The sequence below is a fragment of the Lonchura striata genome, chromosome 7 (genome assembly GCF_046129695.1).
Source record: "Lonchura striata isolate bLonStr1 chromosome 7, bLonStr1.mat, whole genome shotgun sequence".
Classification (NCBI taxonomy): domain Eukaryota; kingdom Metazoa; phylum Chordata; class Aves; order Passeriformes; family Estrildidae; genus Lonchura; species Lonchura striata.
This window is the reverse complement of record NC_134609.1, coordinates 34,599,698-34,621,562: the sequence shown is the minus strand read 5'-3', so window position 1 is coordinate 34,621,562 and position 21,865 is coordinate 34,599,698. Positions and strand designations below refer to the sequence as shown.

The window sequence follows — 21,865 nt, the reverse complement described above, 5'->3', positions numbered from 1 at the left end:
ATTTTATATTACAAGGCCACGTACCGCATGCATGATTGTAAGGATTTTTGGATGCAGTTATTTGTATCTAGAAATAGAGACATGTAAATGCTTTTCTCCCTTTTCACATGGGTTTTACATCGTCATTAATTTTTATGCTTAGTGCTTGAAAATCTTCCTGAGCTTCCTCCTACCCTCCCAATATGGCTCAATACACTGGCAAGCCTACAGATATCTTCTTCCTTTGATAAATTCCAACTCTCAGTGGGCAAGATAAAGATAAGGCTTCCTTTTACATGTAAAATAAGTCATACATGAGATTTTTGTCCTATGGTCTCAAGGTATCTTGACCACGTTTTCAAAAAGAAATGAGGAAGAGAACAGACTCGAATGAATTAATCCACTTACTCAATGGTTGAAATGGTTGAGGTGCTTACTCAATGGTTGAAATGAGAAAAGGTATCTTTAGTTCCATTTTAACGACAGTCAAAATACAGCTGTGTAAAGGGAACTGCTTTAGCCAAGGTCACAGGAAAATGCAGGTCCTGAACTCATTCTTCATGAGATGGCGCGATTCACAATTAACATAACCAGGGGAAATATTTCATTGCTTTTCTACCCACCACATCCAATTCTACACAGACATAAAATTGCTTACTTTGACGGAGCCAAAAACCAAACTCAAGTGAATATTTTATAATTTTTTACAGTGGCAAAGAAAATGCTGAATGCATTAATGGTTCTTTCTTTCCGTTGTTCCCAGACACCCTCCTAAAGCAACACTGCAAGCAAGGAGTGGTCTGTGTTAATAATGTATCTCCTAGTGCACTACAGTAGCACCCTAATGTCTTATAGCAAAATCGGTGCAACAATGTATTTGTATAGGAATGAAGCTATAAACCCAGTCTGATGTGAAAATATACCTAAGTTAAAGAGGTGCAGCCCTGTACTCTCCTGTTTGCACCAGCCTCTGCTCATGGATTTGGCGCTGCCAAGACTCAAAACACAATCGCTTATTGCATCTCTTGGAGCTCGAGCTCTTGAATCCGTGCAACTGCAGGGAAGAAAAGAAAACCCCTCAGCTTCCATTTGGAAGGGAAGTTTGCAGCCCTCATGGACGAGCTGGAGAGCTTGTGAGCGCCCAGAACGCTCCAATGCAAGAGAACACAAAGAGCTGCCGGCACTCTTTGTTATGGCCGTTCCAAGCCGATTTGGGGATGCTGGAATATTTGGGTTAGAGGCACCATGGCGAGGCACGCAGGCCACCCTGCCAAAGGGATAGAGGGATGGGTGGCTCTCTCTAACAAAAACCAGGCACTCCTTGAGCTTTACATCAATCTTGGATCGCCTTGAAACCTCTCCATCTCCCAACTCCTCCACCCTGGGAAAGGATGGGAAGGCTTTCCGCCTTTACGCTCCCGGCTACCGCAAGCCTACTGGGACTAGGGTCGGGGGGCGTTCCTCTGCTGGCGGGGAGGGGGCCCGGGCGAGGAGGGCGGCAGCCGAGAGAGGGGGGCTGCAGCGGGCCCGGGCTGCAGTGACTCCTCCTAGAGGCGGTATGTGCGGAGCGGGAGGGAACCCCTGCCGCCCCCCTCGCCAGCAGCCGCCATCGCCATTGAAACATACAATACGGGAGAGCGGCTGAGGCGGAGCCGAACAGGCAAAGGGGGAGGAAAGGGGAGGGGGGGCAAGGAGAGGAGGAAAAGAGGGGGAGGAAAAAGAGGAAGGCAAGACAAGAAGGAGGAGGCGGCGGCGGCGGGCGCCGGCAGGTGAGGGGAGCGGCGGCGCGGGGGTTCCGGGGGCCGCGGCGAGGCCCTGCTCCTCTCCTTCCCTCTCTCCTCGGCCGCACCACCCACCTCCTCCTCCTCTACCTCTTCCCGGCGCCGCTGCCGTTCTCCGGGAGGGCCCGACCATGGCCGAGGCCGTGAGGGGAAAGGGCGTGAGGGGGGCGGGTGAGGGGCGGCCATAAAGGAAGGGGGGCCGCGAGGCGGCGACGGCGCGCGCGGGGCTGGCCCCGGGTAAGCTGTGTGTGGGGGGAGGGGGCGGTTCTTCCTCGCTCGCTGCGCCAGCTCGGCCCCCGCAGCGCTTCCCGTTCCGGGGCCGCACGGCCGCCGCCGCAGCCGCCCCTCGGCGGGCAGCGGGCGAAGCCTCCGCGGCGGCGGCGCTCGCCGAGGGCGGCGTGAGGGGGCCGTGAGGGGGGAGCGTTTGCGCGGGAAAGCCGGCGGCCACACCCCCACGCGCACACACGCCGCTGCGCCTCGGGGCGCCTGCGCGGCCCGGCTGCTGACCCCGCCCCTCTCCCGTCCATCAGGCGGCTCGCAGCCAATCAACGTGCTATGCGCCCGGCCCGGGCTGCGGCAGCGGCCAATCAGCGGGGCGGTGGGCGGGGCGGCGGTGTCCGGGCAGCGGCGGGGCGCGCGCGGGGCGGGGCGGCCCTGAGGGGGTTCGGGGCGGCTCCGCTGTTCCCCGCGCCGTTCCCCGCGCTCGGCAGAGTCCGAGCGCTCCCTGTGGGTCCGTCCCGAGGCCCGGCCTCAGCCGCAGGGGTCGCCCGATGTTGTTTGTGAATGTGAGCTGCCTCTGGAGGGACCCCCGGGTTTGGGGAGCCCTGGAAGCTTCTTTCCCTGGGAACGCGCTCTGTGTGGGTGGTTCTGGAGTCCGAGAGACGCCACACCTGCCCCCTGAACGGCACTATGTTTGTGCTTTGGTGCCTTAGCAAAGACAGCGAGCCCCTGCTTCAGGTTTTCTGCGTTATTTTTCACAAATATTTCGTTTGTAAATGAATGTGCAGCCCAAGCTGGATCCAAGGTACGTCTGTGGGTTCCTTGTCAACTCCTAACTGTTGTAGTAGATCTTCCGCTGGCGATGAGGGAAGTGCAGCTGTGTGGGTAGTCCTGCACTTCCTTTATTTTAGTCTTTGACTACTGAGCTGGAGTTCTCTCAGTGTTTGGAAGTCAAGGTGCTCCGGGGGCTGGGGCCTCTCTGCTCAGGAGACAGGCTGGGAGAGCTGGGCATGTTCAACCTGGCCGTGACAAGGCTCTGGGACCTTACTGCAGCCCTTCAGTACTTGAATGGGGCGTGTGAGAGAGGGAGAGGGACTTTTTACATGGGCAGACTGTGACAGGGCAGGGGGGAATGGTTTAAATCTAAAAAAGGAGAGATTTGTATCAGATGTTATGAAGGAGCTCTTCCCTTAATTCTTCCCTGTGAAGGTGGTGAGGTCCTGGCACAGGGTGCCCAGAGAAACTGCAGCTACCCCATCCCTGGAAGTGTCCAAGTCCAGGCTGGATGGGGCTTGGAGCAACCTGGTCCAGTGGAAAGTGGACTCTTAGGTATTCTTCCAGGAGGCAGAAGGAAAATGTCACTGGTTGCCTTGGGCTCTGAAGAAGGCAAAAGTCAACAGAGGAAAGCCCTACTTGTAATCATATTGTGGGGAGCTCCATGAGATGTTGTAGCTACTCAATCCCCCATGGCAACACAGGGATGTTGGAGTCATAGCAGAGTGGGAGTGTGCTGTGACCAATTAAGGAATAGGGAAAATAATTGCTTTAAATTGCCCAAGCCCGAAGTCATGGCAGCCAGATACAGATACAGCCCTTGTAGCTCAGGCATGAGTGGCACAAGTTTATTTTTAAATGGAGGCTGCACTTCGTGAGGAGAAAGGTAGAGATGGTGAATCAGCTAGCAGAGAGGGAGCGAGTGTGGGTAGACTTTTCAGCTGATAAGCTCTTGAGGCTTGGCTGTGTCCTCAGAAGTGAGGAATTAAGACAGCAGTGCTCAACTTGTAGCTCTTTACCTGCTGGTTGCAGTTCAGGTGAGTGTGGCAGGGCTGAGCTCGTGTGCCTCTTCCTGCAAGGAAACCAGATCCCCGTCTGTGGGATTTCTTTGTCTGGGTTCACAGGAGTTTTCTCCGCATGTTTTTTTGTCCAGATCCTGCTGTGACTGTGCCAGAGCTTGGCTTTCTACCAAAAATTATCTCCTGTAGGAGTCAAAACAAGAGCACACTGCTCACACTGCTGTGTTTGTTGCTCCTCAGTGCACCCTGGTCCATGTAAGTTGCAAAGCAGAGACAGTGTTGGCAGAGTTTTGAAACTTCTTGTATTTAAGCTCTCACAGAATTATGCAAACATAACCTGCAGTGCATTTGGAGAATATTTTGGGATTCCAAAAGTTGGCTTGGCAGCAGGGGAGTAAATAATGGCAGAGGGCTTCCTGTGAGAGAGAAGGGGGAAGTAAAGGAGTAGGCAGGGGTGGAAAGTTCAGTGATGGTAACAGAAGGACGAGCGAAAAGTGTGTAATTAAACATAAATTTATATAATGCAACTGCATGGCCCAGAGCAGTGTGGTTAATTGTATACAACTATATTTTGATTTTCTGTCATGGAGATCAAGTGTAACAATGTTATTTTCTGTGGATCTAATCCCTTGATGTCTGCCTTTTTCTATTGATTTTCACTCAACAGGGATTTGATGCTATAGGAACAAATATATGAGAGGTTAGCTTAATACAGTTTTGATACAGGTAGTGTACTCTTTCAGTATGGCTCTCTATAGGGGTTTCAGTGCTGGACTGAACTCTTGGGTGATGCAACTGTCCTGCCAGCATTGCAGGAACCTGTTTGTACCCTACTGCATACGTTTGTTAAGTTCCACTTCAAAAAGAGTTATTGTTGCTCTAAAGAGAAAGCTGTTCCAGAAGCTGGCTCCTCTGATGGCTAGAAGCCTAATTCCCAGTTTAGGATTATTATTTGGTTGTCAGTTGTCACAAACTGAAAAGAACACGTTTTAAGGGTTATAATTATTACGAAATTGACAGTTTATATATGGTTTCTCACAAATTGCAAATTTCATTAAGGAAGGAAGCTTGTCCGGCCTCCAGTCCCAAGGCAGATCCAGTGCTGCTTGAGTGATTTCTGACATACATCCTCAAATTGTTCTGAAGTTGTCCTGATGGGAAGATTCTGCTGCCTCCCTGTCTGACCAAGTCCAGTGCTGCTCTCTCCCCTCTGCCATACATGTTCTGTAAGAGTCACTGCTGTAGGGAACACTTGCTTTCTCCACTTTCACAGCATGCTCTTGCATCTCTGAAGACCAATATCATACCTCCCCACTTCTTTTCTCCTTCCCTTTGAGCTCTGTTACCACCACTCATGGTTCCAGGCTGGCAGTTGGCAGGGAATTCAGAGTGGGATGATGAGTAATGCCAATTTTGATGTGTCTCAGTCTGATAGGTTTACTGGTTTAATCTTTTCCAACTTTCCTTATCATGCCCACGTAATACATTGCACGCAGAAAGAAAAAATTGTCTGGCTGATACACAAGGGCAGGCCAAGTTTTTACAGCTCCTTGCTGATTTTATACTTTTGATATCATAAATGAAAAGATTATGATAAAATCTGGCAGTATCACCTAGATTCATTTTAATGCTTTTCCAAGTGTCTCCCTCATTGTGTTTCCTTGTTTCACTGAGGTGAATGAGTGTTGGGAGTGAGGGAACTGTGCCTTCCTTGGCAGAAATACCATCTGTGGCAGACCTGCTCTTTGTTTGCTTCCAAAGAGTAACCAGGCTCATAATTAGGCCCTCAGGGCAGCTATCAAAATGGAGATAAAACCAGTTTTTGTAAATAGAGTTAAAACTTTCCCAAACATTATTTGACTGAGAGTGAGAGCTGGAGGTGTAATTGTGACCACATGCAAGCTTTGGAGTGGAGTGTCAGATTCCAGGGTTTGTTGTGCGTTTATCCCTAATCTTGTGGTTGCCAGAAAAATAAGGAGAAAACAAGGTTTGTTTTCTTTGCTCCTGCTATTGCTACACTGATGGTGCAGTTCGAAAGCAAAGTTATAGCAAATATTCCAATTATCCAGCTTTTAATGAACAATGCCTGCACTTCAACAGGCGTTGAGGGCGGGTTTGAATTTTTTCTTCTGGAGCAGCAGAAACACGTGAAGCTGTTTCTCACCAATCCTGCTGGTTTTCTCTTGCAGCCCTCAGATTTGGAGCAAGGCAAATTGAGAAGCACGAGGCTGCAAGATGTCGGGGCGGAGCGGGAAGAAGAAAATGTCCAAATTGTCGCGCTCGAGCAGGGCCGGGGTGATTTTCCCCGTGGGGAGGATGATGCGCTACCTGAAGAAAGGCACCTACAAGTACCGCATCGGGGTCGGGGCGCCCGTGTACATGGCAGCTGTCATAGAGTACCTCGCAGGTAAACCAAGAACTGCCCCTGGCAGTGCTCCTCACACACAGAGGACAGGGTTAGCCACGGGATGGGATGTGAACATGTGGAGCACTCCTGGAAATCAGGATTTGTTGAAACCTGCTGAAAATGCTGAGGAGGTTGTTTGTTTCCTGGAGAGGCTGAGGGTGGAAATTCTCTCCTTTAGAGGCACCATGCTTGGTCACTAGCTGGAAGTGTTCTTTTTTATTGCTTTGCAGAGTAAGGAGTCACATCTGTGTAGTTTTTGTCCTAGAGAAAAATTATATTAATTAGGTTTTTTGATACACCTGAATGTGAATAATAGGAGAAGAAAAGAAACCAAACCCACCTTGTGCTGCTTCTGTGCTTTTTAACTGACAGAACTGTTTTGCTGGCTGCATTTCTCCTTGCAGGAGAGTATCTAAGTATTATGAAATATAAATGTGGGGTTTTTTTTTTTAATTTTGAAAACCCTTTTGCTTTGTCTAAATGTATAAAGAAAGTATTCTGTGGTTAATTCTTCCTGCATGCCCTGAGTTTTCTTTTTCCTGCCTTTCTGAAACTGAACTTTGAGGAAGGCGCAGGTGTCCCATGGTATCACCTGGTATCACCACAATCACAACATACTGTGATTCCGTACAGAAATATTTCAGAGTGTCCTTTGATCATATCTGCTGAGTTTCTTGTTTAATTATGGAAAATAGCACTTCAGCAAATGGTTAGAATTCCTGGAGCAGAGAGGATTCTGGTTCAGGGTATTGGGGGTTACAGATCAAGACTGAGGTGCATTGGAGAATCTGTGAGGAGTCACAACCTGGATGGAATTAGTTGAGTGAGCTGTGTTTCAGGAGTGTAGTTTATTGCCAAGGTGGCATGAAGTAGCTTGCATGGAACCTGATTGTCCATGCAACAGATTTTATGTAAACTCTGCTGTCTTTTTTACATGTGAAGCTTGTTCTCACTACCAGACAATAAAAGCATTATTTTCCTTCAAAGGTGTAGAGAAAATCTTAGATCTCACTAATAAATTTCACTAATTTCACAATTTTACTATTAACATTAAATTTATCATGAAGCCTAATAGTACATTATGAAAATGTCCATGTTTGTGGCAGTACATTCCAGGATGAGAATCAATTTTATTTTTTTTTTTCCTGAGGCTACTTCTGGAGCTGGAGTTACAAAGCATTGCTTGTGTTGAAGAAATCACAATAACTTTTATAACATAATGTGATGCATTGTGACTCTGCTGGCTTTCTGTCTGGAGAGAAACACTTCTTTTCTTGTCTTACTCCATAGGGAGATATTTCTTGGATAAACATTTGGAGACGCTTGTTCTGATCTGTGGCACTTTTTACAAGGTGCTGTAATAAATTGTCAGCAGCACATCTGGTATGTGCAACATTTTAGTGGTGCAGACTGACTTGTGGTCAGCACTGTTTGCCTATTACCTGAACTAGAACAATGTATGTCTTGGCTGTGCTCCTGGATAGTAAGAGCAGTTTAATTTAAATCATTAATCTGATATGAGCAGATTACGTGTGGGCCTACACTTTGCTTTAGAAAATAAGAATGTGTAGTCAACCAGGCAAGAAGATTGCTAGAGGTGTAGGCTGGGAGCCCACATAAATTGTAAAGAATGCTATTTTCAGCTGTTTGGTTCAGCAGAGAACTCCTGTATATATTGTGATGGAATGGAGTAATGTTTCTGGCAAACATCTGTGGTGGATTGTGTTCCTTCCAAACCAAAGTTCTTGTGCTCTATCCAGGGTCTTGTTTGGAAATATTACAAAGGTGGAGAGGTCAGCTAAAAAAAAAAAGAAAACATTGCAGCATCTAGCCCTACTGATCTAGTTATTGCTAATATTACAGGTGAATAAAGTCTTTGGTTTTGGGAAGCCTCTAGAAACAAAATAGGTTTTTCCAAGGTTAGTATATGTCAAACAGCTAAATTTTCTTAACATTATCTGATCTTTCTATTACAAATGTAATACTTTTCTTCTGGATTTGCAGCTGTGAAATGGTGGTTCCTTAGGATGAAAGGCTGCACAGGGGAACTGCTTCAGGCTAAATCTGGGAGGGTGGCAATAAGGGACTGTCACTTTTTACCTGTTTCACAGAAGCAGGTTGGACATATTTTTTTGTTATGTTAAAACATTCAGGAAAACTTTCCTCTAAACCCCTGAGTGCTTCTCTGTGTTTGAGCAGAGATTTGATGCTTTACAAAAGGGGAAGGGTGGTCTCTGCCACCTCAGAGAAATCTGTTCTCTTTGGCCAGCCTCTAACTTTAATAAAATACAGGTTGCTCATGCTCAGCAGGGACTTCTTTGACTTTAACATCTAAAATCTCTGAAGACTTGGTCCTCACTGAACACGTTCCAGCCTCTCTCAGCTCCCAAATTGTAACATTGTTGGGAGGCAGTGGTTGTGGAATAAGAATATTGATGTTAGAGACAGGAGCAGCGATAGGTCTGGCTACTGGCAGTAGGCAAATAATTGGTGAGGAGTGTCCAGATATCCTGCTAGGAAGCTGGAGAGCAAGTTGAAAAAATAGGAAATAGGCCAAGAATTGGATGGAGGGGGTGCTGGTCGTGAAGAACCTGGGCAGGAATATTGAGCCTGAATAGAGAGAAAAAGCAGTGACTGTTCAGGAAAGGTGCTGAGATAGAAGTCTTGGTGTGGATTGCCAGGGAAAGGAGATTGGAGCTGTGGGGAAGCAGGTCATGGTTGGGATAGGGGCAAGGTGGATGAGGCTGGAAGGGTCAGACAGAACCACCTGAGTGCCTGCATTCCTCCAGAGCATGGGCCAGCAGATCTCTGTGAGTGACCAGTCCTGTGTGGTCTGCTGTTGGCCTGTATTTGGGCTGCCCCAGAGCACTGAGCCTCGTGGCTGGCATCATCCAGAAGGTGACATACATCTGGAGCATTCTTACTCCCAGTTTATGAAGTTGAGGCTGCTGTTTGGCTTTGGTATGTGTTCTGTGCCACAGAGATACAAGACCCCTGTTTTTTTCCTTTGCAAGCAAGATTGATCATGGCAGCACCTCACTGCCATTGTCACCCCCCAAATGTGCACTTTGCCTCATCAACCCCATCATTAAAATGCCAGCAATCACCACAGTGTAGGGGTGGTAGAATCTTAGGAAGAGGTACTTTTACCTCAACTGATCAGCTAATATGAAGATCTCACAGTTCTAAACCTTTCTTTTTTCATCTCTCTGTGCTGTTTTACATTTTAGGCTTGAAAATCATAATGTAAAACTTCAGCTTAATTCCTATCCAGAAGGTTGGGTTTGCTGAGAATTCCACTGGCTTCAGAGTTTAAATTCTCTGAAAAATTGGCCTGAGTCCCATCTGATTGGTGGATTTTGCAACAGACTCATGGTCTGAGTGTGCACAGAGCTGACTGCAGGCACAACCACCCAAAGCAAACATCAACTGCATTATGTCCCACAGGGCATCTTCAAAGTAGGCAGAGAATACAGAAGCTCCTTGATGGGGAAGCACAAGTCATGTCAGGGTGTGCTGGTCAGAGGAACTTGTAGAAGATCTCAATGGAAAGCCATCCTCTCTAAATTAGGGCAGAAGACACCACCAGCAAAGGCTTCCTCCTTCATGGGAGTCACCTGGAATACTCTTCTGTCTGTTGTGCTCATCTGCCATGCAGACAAATCCAGCAGTTTTCCACCTGTAAATGGAGGAGAAGGACCCCATCATCAATAGATTTTTGCAGAGTAAAGGTAGATTTTTATGTTGTAGTGTAACAGGAGCTGACACAATTTCTCCTGAAGATGAGGTGGAAAACAAGACAACCTGGATGAAATCTTTCCAATTTGCTATCAGTAATTCTCATAGATCTTAGCAGTCCACTTTCCTACAAGCTCAGCTGAACAAAATCCTTTGGCATGGCTCGGATGCTTTAGTTCCCAGACATTTCAAATTTGCTGATCCATCAGCTAAAGAAACCTCTTTTTCCCTGTATGTGGCAGGATGACAAGATGTAATTCCATTCAGGTCATAACTTGGTTGCAGCTTGTCTCTGCTGGAGGAGAGTTACGTGCTTCTGAAGATGTCTGGATTTGAAGTTAAACTTCTGATGTGGAGGCACCTTTGTGGATTTTGACTCTTGCAGGAAACAATATTATCTGAGATTTCAATGTAATTCTTAATGCCTGTGCTTAGAGCACAAAATAAAACTAACTCATGGCTGAGAATATCAAGATGCCCAGTTCCAAGAGAACTTGTTATGGTATAGGACCTGTATTCTGTTTTCCTGTATTCTATATTCCTATTCTATAATATCTATTTATATAGGTATTATAGGACCTATATTCTCAGACTTGTCTTTTTACAATTTAGATAAACTCGGTGGTTAAGAAGTTTCTACTTGAAATGTAAAGCAGTTTTTTTAGGGATCTGTTATTGTTAGCAGAACATGTGATAACTGAAGCCTCCAATTTCGATATTGTGTTTTGTAAATGCCATTTTATATTCTTAAGATTATGAGCCCCTGCCTCAACCATTAGAAAAAATAGGAGTAGAAACCTTCACTAGAAGGAGGTAAGGCAATCAGTTACCTATGCAAATGTTCGGCATCCTTTGGTAAGTCATGTGCATATTCCACAATCTGCCATACATCACCTCTGCCTCGGATTCCCTTCTTCCCAGTGTCCTGTGATGGATGGCTGGCATTTGAGTGTTCTGCCTTTTTTGCTCTTAACATTAGGCAGAGGACTAAGAGTGCACCATCAGGATGCTGCTGGCCAAAGGACCCAAACCTGGGGCAGTGGGGTGAGCACACAGGTAGCAGGATGTGCCTGTTGTTGGCACACCTGAAAGAACTTCAGTTCCCACCCAGGTAAGTATGTGTTGGTTTTGGATTTTTTTTTTTTTCCCCAATGCAATTTTCCTCTCCTGTCAGCACACATCTGCAAAACCCACTGGAGGAGCCTGGGTCTCTTTTCTTGCTCTCTGCTGGTCTGCACAATGGATGGGATCTGTTCCTGCTGTCTGCTGCTGTGTTAGCTCTGCTGGCAGAGGTCTGGGAGAGGGTCTGACACTTGCAGCCCCCTGGGGGTGAATATAGCTGGACTATGTGAGATCTCTTTTCAGTTTTCTCCTTTGAAATCCAGGACAGACTAGGAAATGCTAGAGCTGAGAGGTTCCTGCCCTAACTTTTACACTTCATTGTGAATATGTATATAAATATTTTTAAAAAGGCTTTTACATTTCCAACATTCAGTTAAATATGTGTGCTGCATAGCAGTGAAAACTGGAAGACAAGTTTGTACTTTTGTTATTCTGAGTGGAATTGAAAGCTTGTATTTTTCCCATGAGCCAGAGCTAAGCCCCATGTTGAAATAGTTTGGATTTTAGCCAGACATTATGTACATTTCCACTAGATTTTTCATGAAAGTTCTTTTTTTTATAATAGTTACAGTTCTTTATGTAGTTTGTAAAAAGGAGTAGGGTGTCATTAAGACATCAATAAATTATCAACAGGACACTGATTGGCTGTAATTTTCATATTCCTGTTACTAACAAACATAAGCCCAGAAGACAAGGACACTGTATATTTTTAAAATTAAAAAAAGTGTGGATATTATTTTTAGGAGTAATTGGAGGGAAAAAAATTCCGTTCCACTTCCTTCTCAGTGTTCAGTAGAAACAGTAGAGTTCTTACATGAGAGATAACTTCTGAGTAGAGGTCAAACTATGTAAGCTAATGAATGATACTGATTGGTACAGTCCAAATAAACTTAAGGAGATGTGTCTGTATTTCTGCAATAATTAGGAAAAGCTCAGTGACTTTGGTTACAGTATAAATGTTACTGTTTCTCTAACTGGTAGTTAGACCAACTACCTTTGAAGTGACCTCCTATTCCCAGAGATGGATAAGGACCCTTCTATCAATATTTCATGTATTGAAGCTCTCACGTTGTTTCTGCTTGCATCTGGATCAAACTTTTCATATCTTGTTCTGACATGAAGCTTCGCACAGATTTTTCAATGCCCTTTAATGCAGAATTCCAGCAGTGCCTGGCTAGTGTATTGGCTTTCCAAGTATTTCTTCAAATGCACCTCAGTCTTCATCTTCCCTGGTCCTGAGAATCCTTGCTGTTTGCCAGAGCTGTCTGTTCCAGGTTGGGGCTTTCACTGCATGCTTGACTATTCTGTTTTCACAGGGCTGCTGATAAATTCTGGACTACTGATGTACATTTTTAGGGGTTTTTTGCCTTTTTGAAAGAGAATTCTGACTTGCGACTCTTAAATTATGTGAACCGAGCTTAGTATATTTTCTCCTTTAGAGAATTAGGAAGGACAAATTAATTTATCTAAATTTAGAGATATATTGAGTGGGGTTTGGTTTCTGCCTTTCTCTAGTGAGAAGTGAGTCCCTTTAAATCTGGAAACATCCCTGAAAAGGTAAATGGGTATTAAGAAGCAGTGTAAAATGTGTATGCAGCATGTACCTAAGCTGCATTTTTGTTACTGGTTTTTATCTTGATGTGTTACAGCTGAAATCCTGGAGTTGGCAGGAAATGCGGCGCGGGACAACAAGAAAGGAAGGATTGCCCCCAGACACATCCTCCTGGCAGTTGCAAATGATGAGGAGCTGAATCAGGTGCCTGTTTACATTTTGGTGCAGGCTGTGTGCTGTGGCTTGAGTGAAGGTGCTACCAGGCTAGGCTAGAAACAGATTAGTCTGAGTCATGAGATGGCAGTTTTCGGAGCAGAAGATTGTGCCCTCTTAAAAAAAAGCAAACAAAAATTAAGGTTATTACATACCTCATCTTAAATCTTACGGACATAAACTTTGGTTCTTCTTAGCCCATGAGTCCTGTTGAAACAAGTAGTTTTGATGCTTCACTTTTTCCTCAGGGACATTCAATACTTAAAGAAAATGTGCAAGACCATTTCCCAAAAGCTGTAGAAATGTGTTTTCTGTTATATTGGCTGTGAGGCCCATGCTGGGTAGGGATCTGGCTGCCTCTCTGCTATTGCTGCCTCCCTGACTGTTTGCCCAAACTGTGGTTTTCAGCACCCTGACTCCTGGGATCACTTGTGGGATCACTTCTGCTAAACTTGTTGAGTGAGGACAGAGATCACAGCATGGGCTGCAGATTGTACTATTCAGGGCTGCTGAAAAGGTTCAGTCAGGATCAGAGCATCTCCTCTGTATGAAGATGGATGATGTCATTCACACTTTGAATACTCCTGCACTTAATATGACTGCTTTAAATAATGAAAATGTGGTGTCCATGAAGTAATGTGGCTCTGTTTCCAGACAAGTGGAGTAAAAATTCAAAACAGGCCAGAAGAGAAAGTATGCTAACACTACCAGCCCTTTCCCAGCTCTGTGTTTCTGGTCAGTGACCTGTGAACTGGGATCTAGATCCAGTGTTGTCTCTTAGGGATTAGGCAGATTTTGTCCTCTACATGGTATCACACCCCATTCCTGTTAGCCTCTGCAAAACAGGTCCTTGGAGCTTTTCCTTGCTTTCACTGCATCTGTTTTCCTGCCAAAGAGATCTGCATCCAGTCCTCCTCTGAACAGGGCTGTGGTGGAGTCTTTTTTTTAAATAGCCCACAGACACTTTTCTTTTACCCTTATTCACTGCTTGTGAATCACCAAGGACAGGTTTGCACTAAGACAGGTACTGGAAGGGGGTGGAATGATTGTGCAGCAACAAAATTCTCCAGGATGTGCTGTCTGACTTTGCTGTCACCTGCCAAGTTCCTTGTTATTGTGGATTTTCTCCCTAATTGTTTTTGGTGGTGCAGGCTAAGAGGATCTGTAATATGCTTCCGTGCACTGCTTCTCCTTGCAGTTGCTCAAAGGTGTGACTATTGCAAGTGGAGGAGTCCTGCCCAGAATTCAGCCTGAGCTTCTAGCCAAGAAACGGGGTGCCAAAGGCAAATCTGAGACCATCCTTTCCCCTGCTCCTGAGAAGAAGGGGAGGAAATCCATGGTGAACAAAAAGAGTGGGAAGAAGGCAAAGTCTACCAAGGCCCGGACGTCCAAAAAGGTAAGCACTGGGCAGGTACAGATTCTGTCACCCTCTGCAATACTTCCTTGATAATTGTGTAGAAGCTCTTACCTCCACACTACCTCTGTGGCAGTGAACTCTTTTAAAATAAAGAAAGCTATGTTCTGAAACATTTTCTACCAGAGAGATGTCATTCCTTCAGCCTTGCACAGTTACTGGGTTGCTGGTAAAGATTTTTCACTGCCAAGAGAATTTGTCCCAACATGGAATGTCAATGTCATTGTGACAAGCTCATTGTTTCATGTGTTCTTAGCTGTGTTGTTGTTAGTGATTTTTAGAAGAAGAATAATCAGTCAGAACTTGACCACTGCACCCTCCCTTAGGGTTGCCCATCTTCCTATCACTGTCCAAAATGGTTTAATTTGGTAAAGCAGTAACCCAGATCAGTGCTCTTGGTTTGTTGTTCCAGAACATGCACCTTGAAACACTGCTGAGCTTTTCATTAGGTAGGGTTAAATGATATTGAGTTTTAACTTAAACTTTTAAAACTTGGATTAAACCTATTTTTCAAAGTTTTAATACAGTTCCATAGCTGATAATATGCAGAAACAGACTTTAAAAAGAAAACAGAATTGCTTAATGGGATGTTTAATTGGATACCTCTGTGCATGGATGTCAGCTACCACCTTACTTTGAATTGTGCACATGCAGAGTTTGGACTTGTTAGGAGGTGGTAGCTCCTTCACGTACCTTAAAGCAAATATTGAGAGATGTGAGGAGATGCTTTTTTAGCCCTCTAGGACTGATAGTTTTTCTGCTCCTGAAAGTAAGCTATAAGAAGGCTTTATCACTTAATAACTGAGACTTAAACGTTTGTTTTTCAGACCAGAAGGTTGTTAGGTTGTTTTTTCTTCAAATTGGAGCATTTGACTGGGTTACTAAGTGATTAAATTTGATTCTGCTCTGTTAACAACAAAAATAAACTAACACATGCCCACCCATATAAATACAACCTTAATTGTCAGTAAATCTACAGATGGGTGTGGGTGCTCTGCCTCTGAATGTGACTACAAAAGTATGTAATGCCTCAGATGAACCACTGATTTATCATTATATAAACAGTGCAGACCTCTGTTGTTATATAATCTTAGGGGATTACAAGGCTATGAGTAACATACTGATCTGAGAAGATAAGATTTGTAATAAGTTAAATCTCTTCATTATTGAATAGTGCTAGATGGTGATTATTTTGTTTCCTTTAAGAAGTCTTGCTTTTTTATTCTCTTATCAAATAGAGCAAACAAAAGGACAATGAAAAAGAAGGAGCTTCAAATTCAACAACTGAAGATGGACCTGGGGATGGTTTCACTATCTTGTCCTCCAAGAGCCTTGTGCCAGGACAAAAGGTAATAAAGAACAATAACAGACTGGAGGCTTAGCATGAGGGGAAGAATGCTTTTCTCTTCAGCCAAAGCATTTCCAAAATCAGCCTTTTTTTTCCTTTAAATTATGATGTCAGAACATTAGTTTTCTAGTAATAGCTTCCTCTGGAGCAAGCTCCCAAGTTGTGGGCATATCCCCAGATAATCTGAGTGGTGTGCAAATTAATTAATTAAAAGCTAAAAGTCAGAATCACACATACTGAAGAGAATAAAATATCTGGTCTCTGAAAGGCTGAATCCAGTCTTCTTTCACTTCAGCTTTTTGGTATGAAAATGATTTTGCACTTGGATTACTATTTATTTGTTCCTCCCCCTCATTATTATTTTTCAGCTTTCTCTGACACAGAGTGACATCAGCCATATTGGCTCCATGAAAGTAGAAGGCATCGTTCACCCTACAACTGCTGAAATAGACCTCAAGGAGGAAATAGGTGAGGCTCTGTACATGGAGAAAAAATCATCTAGAGCTGGAACAGTAGCTGGTCTACTGGCTGCCTGCTGAGATCCCACCCTGTTTCATCTGAATCTAGCCCAGGCCTTAAATATCACTTACAGCTTCTGAAAATCAGGCTGAATCTGACTAGGTATAGCAGGCTAATCACTAATTTCTTTGCTTTTAATCACAAGCAAAACACAGATAATTTGTTGAAGCACATGAGCAGCAAAGGTGTAAATAATTAGTATTGAGGTGTTTACTGGCTTATTTTTACATTTGCATCTGAAAATTGTGTTGCAAAATTATATATTATTAACATTTCTAACTATGACTTTCATTGAAGGATAATTTAGAAATGCTCATGTACAAAGCCTTATACTGCTTATGCAAAATAAGGAAATACTGTTATTACAAATATGGAAATTTAAGCAGGAGGGAGGTAAAAAGCTACTCAGCCAGTCACATAGGGGGCACAGAATCTAGTAGCAAGCTTTTGGATCATTGTTTTTGAGTTATCAAGACTTTTACTGACATCCCAACTGTATTTGTTTCAGTAAGTAGTGGGCTTTGTATGTTGGGTTCATTTTGGAGGCTGAAAACCTGAGTCCTGCAAATCCCACTGCACGCTATTTTAGCGTGAATCAGAGTAAACAGCATTCTTACAGATATTTATATTAAAGTAATTTCCAGTAACAGCATACAAGACTCTTCAAAACCATAAAAAGTAAACTTTATCTGTGTCTAGGCACATAAAAATCAGGTGCTGCTGATAGAGGGAGGCAGGATGGTGTGTGTACAGTGTTCTTTTAAATAATGTAGACTTGTTTTTCCAAGCTGATACTCTGAAGTCAAGGCCTTTTGCTCTGTGTCCTTGCAGGCAAGGCACTGGAAAAGGCTGGAGGCAAAGAGTTCTTGGAAACAGTGAAAGAGCTTCGCAAATCTCAAGGACCTTTGGAAGTTGCTGAAGGTAAGAAGCATCCTCTGCTCTCTTTTGGACATGTCTCATTTTATATGTTCTTTTCTCTGGACATTCTGATCTGTTCCTGTTGTTGTGTGTCTTTGCTTATGTGATGTGTTTCCTCAAAGCTGTTGCTGATATGGGCAGCCTACTGAGATGGAAAAAAAGGAAGAATAGGATACCTGTGTGCTGTACATATTGTGTCTTTAGACTGATCAATTTGTCTTAGGCAGTTTCTGAGTATGGGAGTCTGAAAGTTAAAGAAATCTTGTGCCACCTTTCCCTGTTTTTACTGCAACCTTAGTGAGAATCAGAAACAGCTCTCAGCCTAACACGAGGCATAGGCAAAATTAGTGATACTTAATAAATTATTCTCCTTTATGCATATTTGATAAACATATGTAACCCACATAATTATCTTACTTTGAGCACAGATGAAGATGTGATACAATCTGCAGAACTGGCACGCTTTTTGGAAGAGCAACTGCTCAGGCACTGCAGCTGCTTTATTAGAGGAGCTCCCTTCAAGGTTTAACACATTTGTAGCAGGGAATAGTCTGTGACCTGAGATTGTGCTTCCTTTGTGGACAGATTAAACCAATTGAAGGTGTCTGGAAGACAGATGGAGAAAAGCTACAATATGCCTTATTTGGCTTAGTATCTCTATACCCCAAAAAAAAAAAAAAAAAGTTTTAAATAGTCTAGTTTGGGAAAATTCCTAATTGAGAAGCCTATTTTTATCATTTGAAATGACAGAGAAATTTTTATACAAGATAATTTGCTTCACTTTCGTATCAAATCAAATTTATATGTTGTAAAAACAAAGTAAACTACTTTTCTGTGTCAACATCACTACCTAACTAAAAGATAGACTCCTTTTATATTATTAAGACACCTGGTTAAAATTTAAGTAGCACAGAATTCCTCCATGCTTGCAACAAAATTCCTCTGTGATGGAGAACAGTGAATACATCCAGGATTTTCATCCTTGGGCTAATTCCATCCTGCACAGTGGATTTCAGAATGTTTAACCTGAGATTACCAAGACACCCAGATTTTCCACTGTACTGATCGTGGCAATTGCAACAAAAGCAAACTGATGCCATGCTGTAAGCTCTGCAGGTCCTGTAGAAATATTACACTTTCTGAAAAATTAATCTGAAATTCCTAAATAGACATAACTGGTGGGGACTTCCAACAAACAACTTTGATTTTCATGTTCCTTTCTGAAATTATCCAGCTGTGAAGTGGATCTACATATTACTCCCCAGCTCTCTGGAGTTGTAAAGATGATGATGATGATGATGCAGGATATTTGTGCAAAGCACTCAGTGACAGCTCTGCAGAAATGTCTGTGGGGATTACTGATACTGTGTTTAGGGCGAGGTTTTTGTACTTTGCATAAAACAAACCCAGAGGCCGTGCTGAATGAGAGAGCTAAAAACCATTATTGAATAGCTGTGTGCTAACCAAACGAGCCCTGGGTTCTTTGGTCTCCAAAGAAATAACAATTGATCACAAAAGGAATGATGAGACAGGTTATTATTGCAAGTAAGCCATTGTGGTGTATTTTAATCCCAATGTATTTCTGTGGAGAGGTGAGGTAATTAAGAAGGTACTTTGGGTTGAGAGGTCGTTGCAGGGCAGTTTCTGTTCCAAACTAAATGTTATATTTTCATTTGTGTTAGCTGCACTCACTCAGTCTAGCGGCCTAGCAGCAAAGTTTGTCATCCACTGTCACATCCCACAGTGGGGCTCGGACAAGTGTGAAGAGCAGCTCGAGGAGACTGTCAAGAATTGCTTAACAGCTGCAGAAGACAAGAAGTTGAAGTCTGTGGCTTTCCCCCCATTTCCCAGCGGCAGGTAGGTCTCCCTGTGTCAGGTAGCAGAGGTGGAATTGGCTGTCAGAGCTGCTGACAGAGAGGTGCCCTGTGCTCTGTGACCCTGCCTGTGCTGCTGCCATCTGACACACAGCTGCTCCAGAGGAATCCAGCCTGAAGTGCAGTGTTTGCATGAAACTGCCAGAGAGCCTTTGTAAAGAGAAATTAGCCAAGCCACAGGAGAGCTGAGTGGGCTTGCTGTGTTTTCTATTGCTAGGCAGTCATTTTCATTCCTCTGCACCACCTCGGGTTTTGTGTCCCTTCATTTTGCTGTGGGGAGTCTTATTAAACCTGCATTTGTACTAATAAGATTATAGCAGCATAATGCTGAAGGCAGGTAACAGTGATGCCACCTGAGCTACTGGATGTGGGGTGTTCACTTAAGCCTTCCTGATAATAGATATGGAAAAGACTTGTCACACAAAACCTTGAGAAAAAGGTTTTCTTCTGAAAATGTAGATCTGCTTTCAAAAGGGAAACCTATTAAAGCAAGTGTGAAGCCACACATTTCTTTCTTAATAACTAGCAAGTAGAATGTGTTTGACTTAGAAATCTGAAGTATTTTTCTTTTTTTCTTTCAAATTTATTTCCAAATCAACAGTTTGTTGGTTTCTGATGACTAGATCTTACTGCTAACTGCATTAGTTACTTTGTGTTAGAATTCATGTGCTTACATTTATTTTGAAATGTAGCTACTGATTTTTGTAGTAGTGCCCAAAGAGTAGAGTACATAGTACATTCCTGTTGTGTTGACCTGACAGTGAATAAAATGAAAGTAAAACTGCATTTGATCAGTGAAATCACCACACATCACTGAATACACAGAAGGTTAAAATGCCATTTTTACACAGTTACTCTTCAAAGCAAAAATATTTTTATGGATCAGGACAAAAGATTAAATAGAGGGGCAGTCATTTTAGTATTTTTTTTAATATACAGATATTTTTGTTTATGGTTTTTAGTGGGAGCAAAATGTGATACATTTTTTTTAACAGTCTTTAGTGTGAAAATTAACTATAGCTTTTGATACCAATAGAAATAGCTTCTAGACTTCATATCTTCTAAGAGCTTAGAATTAGAATAATCCATTATTGGACCATTAGTCTTAGTGCAGATCCTGCTGCTGCTTTGTTCCATTTCACTCTGCTTCTCTTACAATTATTCCTCCTAAGAGAAATGGAGTCTTACCAGATGCTGTGGTTTACATTTCATCTATCAAGGGACCTCAAAGTTGCCTGAAAAAAGGCAGTTTTTCAAATAGAACTTCCTGGTTTTGCTGTCATTTTACTCTACCTACGTGTCTGCATCTGAAATGATGGTTTTGTGGGTAGATAAAGAATTATACTATATCAGTTATGTGAATTCTAGTTTTCCTCTGTCCCGTCTTGGGGACTATTCACAGTAACTGATGTAACATCGGGATACTTCAGTTGTGCCAGATCTTTTTGATGGTTTTCAATATAAATATCATTGTAGGTTAGAGAATATTACCATCCAGAGGAGTGAATGAATGCATCTTGATCTTAATACGGCTTGGAGTCATAATTTCAATTATTTTCACAGGAATCCCAAGCAAAGTATTTTAATGACAGAGCAAGGAAGTCAACTAAGTAGGTGATGTTTTTCTAAAAAAAATAATCATCCTTTAAATTTTTAGCCTGCCCAGCATGGCATGGAAAAATTTAATTCTAAGGGCAACATTAAAAAAAATTAATAATGATAAATAAAAAATAAAAACAAATTTTAAAATTGTAAACAAAAAAAATTTGGTCCTAAGAAGTAGAAGCAGATGGAAACAGAAGCTGTGCTTAAGGAAACTTAATTTAGCAGCAGGTGAATATTGCTATGAAATCCTTGGGGTCTGCCAAACTGCAAGTAGAACTATCTTAGCAGCCTGTGGCTGGAACAGCCCTGGCTGGCTTCTCCCAGCATCCCTGCCCAACACTCACCTGCTCTCTTTTCTTCCCTGACCACACAGAAACTGCTTTCCAAAACAGATGGCAGCCCAGGTGATCCTCAGAGCGATTTCCACCCATTTTGATGGCACCAGCTCTTCCTCCTTGAAGAACATTTACTTTCTGCTCTTCGACAGTGAAAGCATTGGCATCTACGTGCAAGAAATGGCCAAGCTAGACACGAAGTAGCAACGGCAGCCAAATGAAACTTTATTTTTCAACAAACTTGAGTAGCATTAAAAGCATTAGAGGTGGGTTTTATTTTTTCAATGTGACGATGAGGGGGAGTGGTAGTAGTGTGACGTGTTGTGACTTGATGGAGAGCTGTGATTAGAGATGAGAGGGGTTTAGTCTGATTTCTTCAAGCCATTTTTATCACCTTAAGCAGTTGAGTTATCATCTGGCTTCAGGAGTTTAGTGTCCTTTGTTACTTTAGTTTAGAAGTTTTTAAAGAGTAACCTCATTTTAGATTTGTAGTGATGATTTCTTCACACACACACACATGCCACTTTCAAGAAAGCTCTTACAAATGTTCTGCTCCTTTTTCCCCTCCATTGAGGGTAGATGGTAAACTTCTGCCTTCAGCCCACAGAGAGGTGCAAAGGGTTTTAGAAGTGATGCATGAGGAGCTTCTGTTTTGCTTTTAGCTCACAATAACTTCTGTAATTACTGACAATATTTCATGGTGATTTTGTTTGTTTTATAAGAAAAAAAGAAAAAGATGTGTCAAGTGTTGTTATTATTATAAACCCTTATTTTGCTCTGGGGACTTCTCACCCTAGAAAGAAAAATAAAAAAGGAAAAGAGAAGGAAAAAAAAGCAGCAGCATCTGTAATTCAGTGCTTACCCTATCACAACCAACAGCTTTTCTGGCTGAAGTTTGGTGCTATAAGTGATGTAATTAAAGCTGCTGAGATTTTTACACAAAACTGAACTATATTTTGTTGAAATCCAGGCTTATCATATCCCCTTTCAGGTTTTAGACAAGCATTACCCTGGCAGCACTGTGAGCCATTCTCCCTGCAAGCTGCAG

At 43.1% G+C, this 21,865-nt stretch overlaps 1 protein-coding gene across 2 annotated transcripts; it reads left to right on the top strand.

The window, feature by feature from the left end:
* The first annotated feature begins 1,510 nt into the window (after positions 1-1,510).
* Positions 1,511-21,554, top strand: MACROH2A2 (macroH2A.2 histone). 2 transcript variants are annotated; one of them, XM_021529095.2, is made up of 9 exons: positions 1,511-1,748; positions 5,962-6,179; positions 12,689-12,795; positions 14,003-14,200; positions 15,457-15,567; positions 15,935-16,034; positions 16,917-17,006; positions 18,686-18,860; positions 20,856-21,554. In XM_021529095.2, the coding sequence occupies exons 2-9, from the start codon at positions 6,008-6,010 to the stop codon at positions 21,019-21,021; spliced, it is 1,119 nt and encodes a 372-aa protein (XP_021384770.2). In that variant the 5' UTR covers positions 1,511-1,748; positions 5,962-6,007; the 3' UTR covers positions 21,022-21,554. The 2 variants fall into 2 exon arrangements, with proteins under 2 accessions (XP_021384770.2, XP_021384771.2); XM_021529096.2 differs by lacking the exon at positions 1,511-1,748 and adding an exon at positions 2,457-2,784.
* The last annotated feature ends 311 nt before the right edge of the window (positions 21,555-21,865 follow it).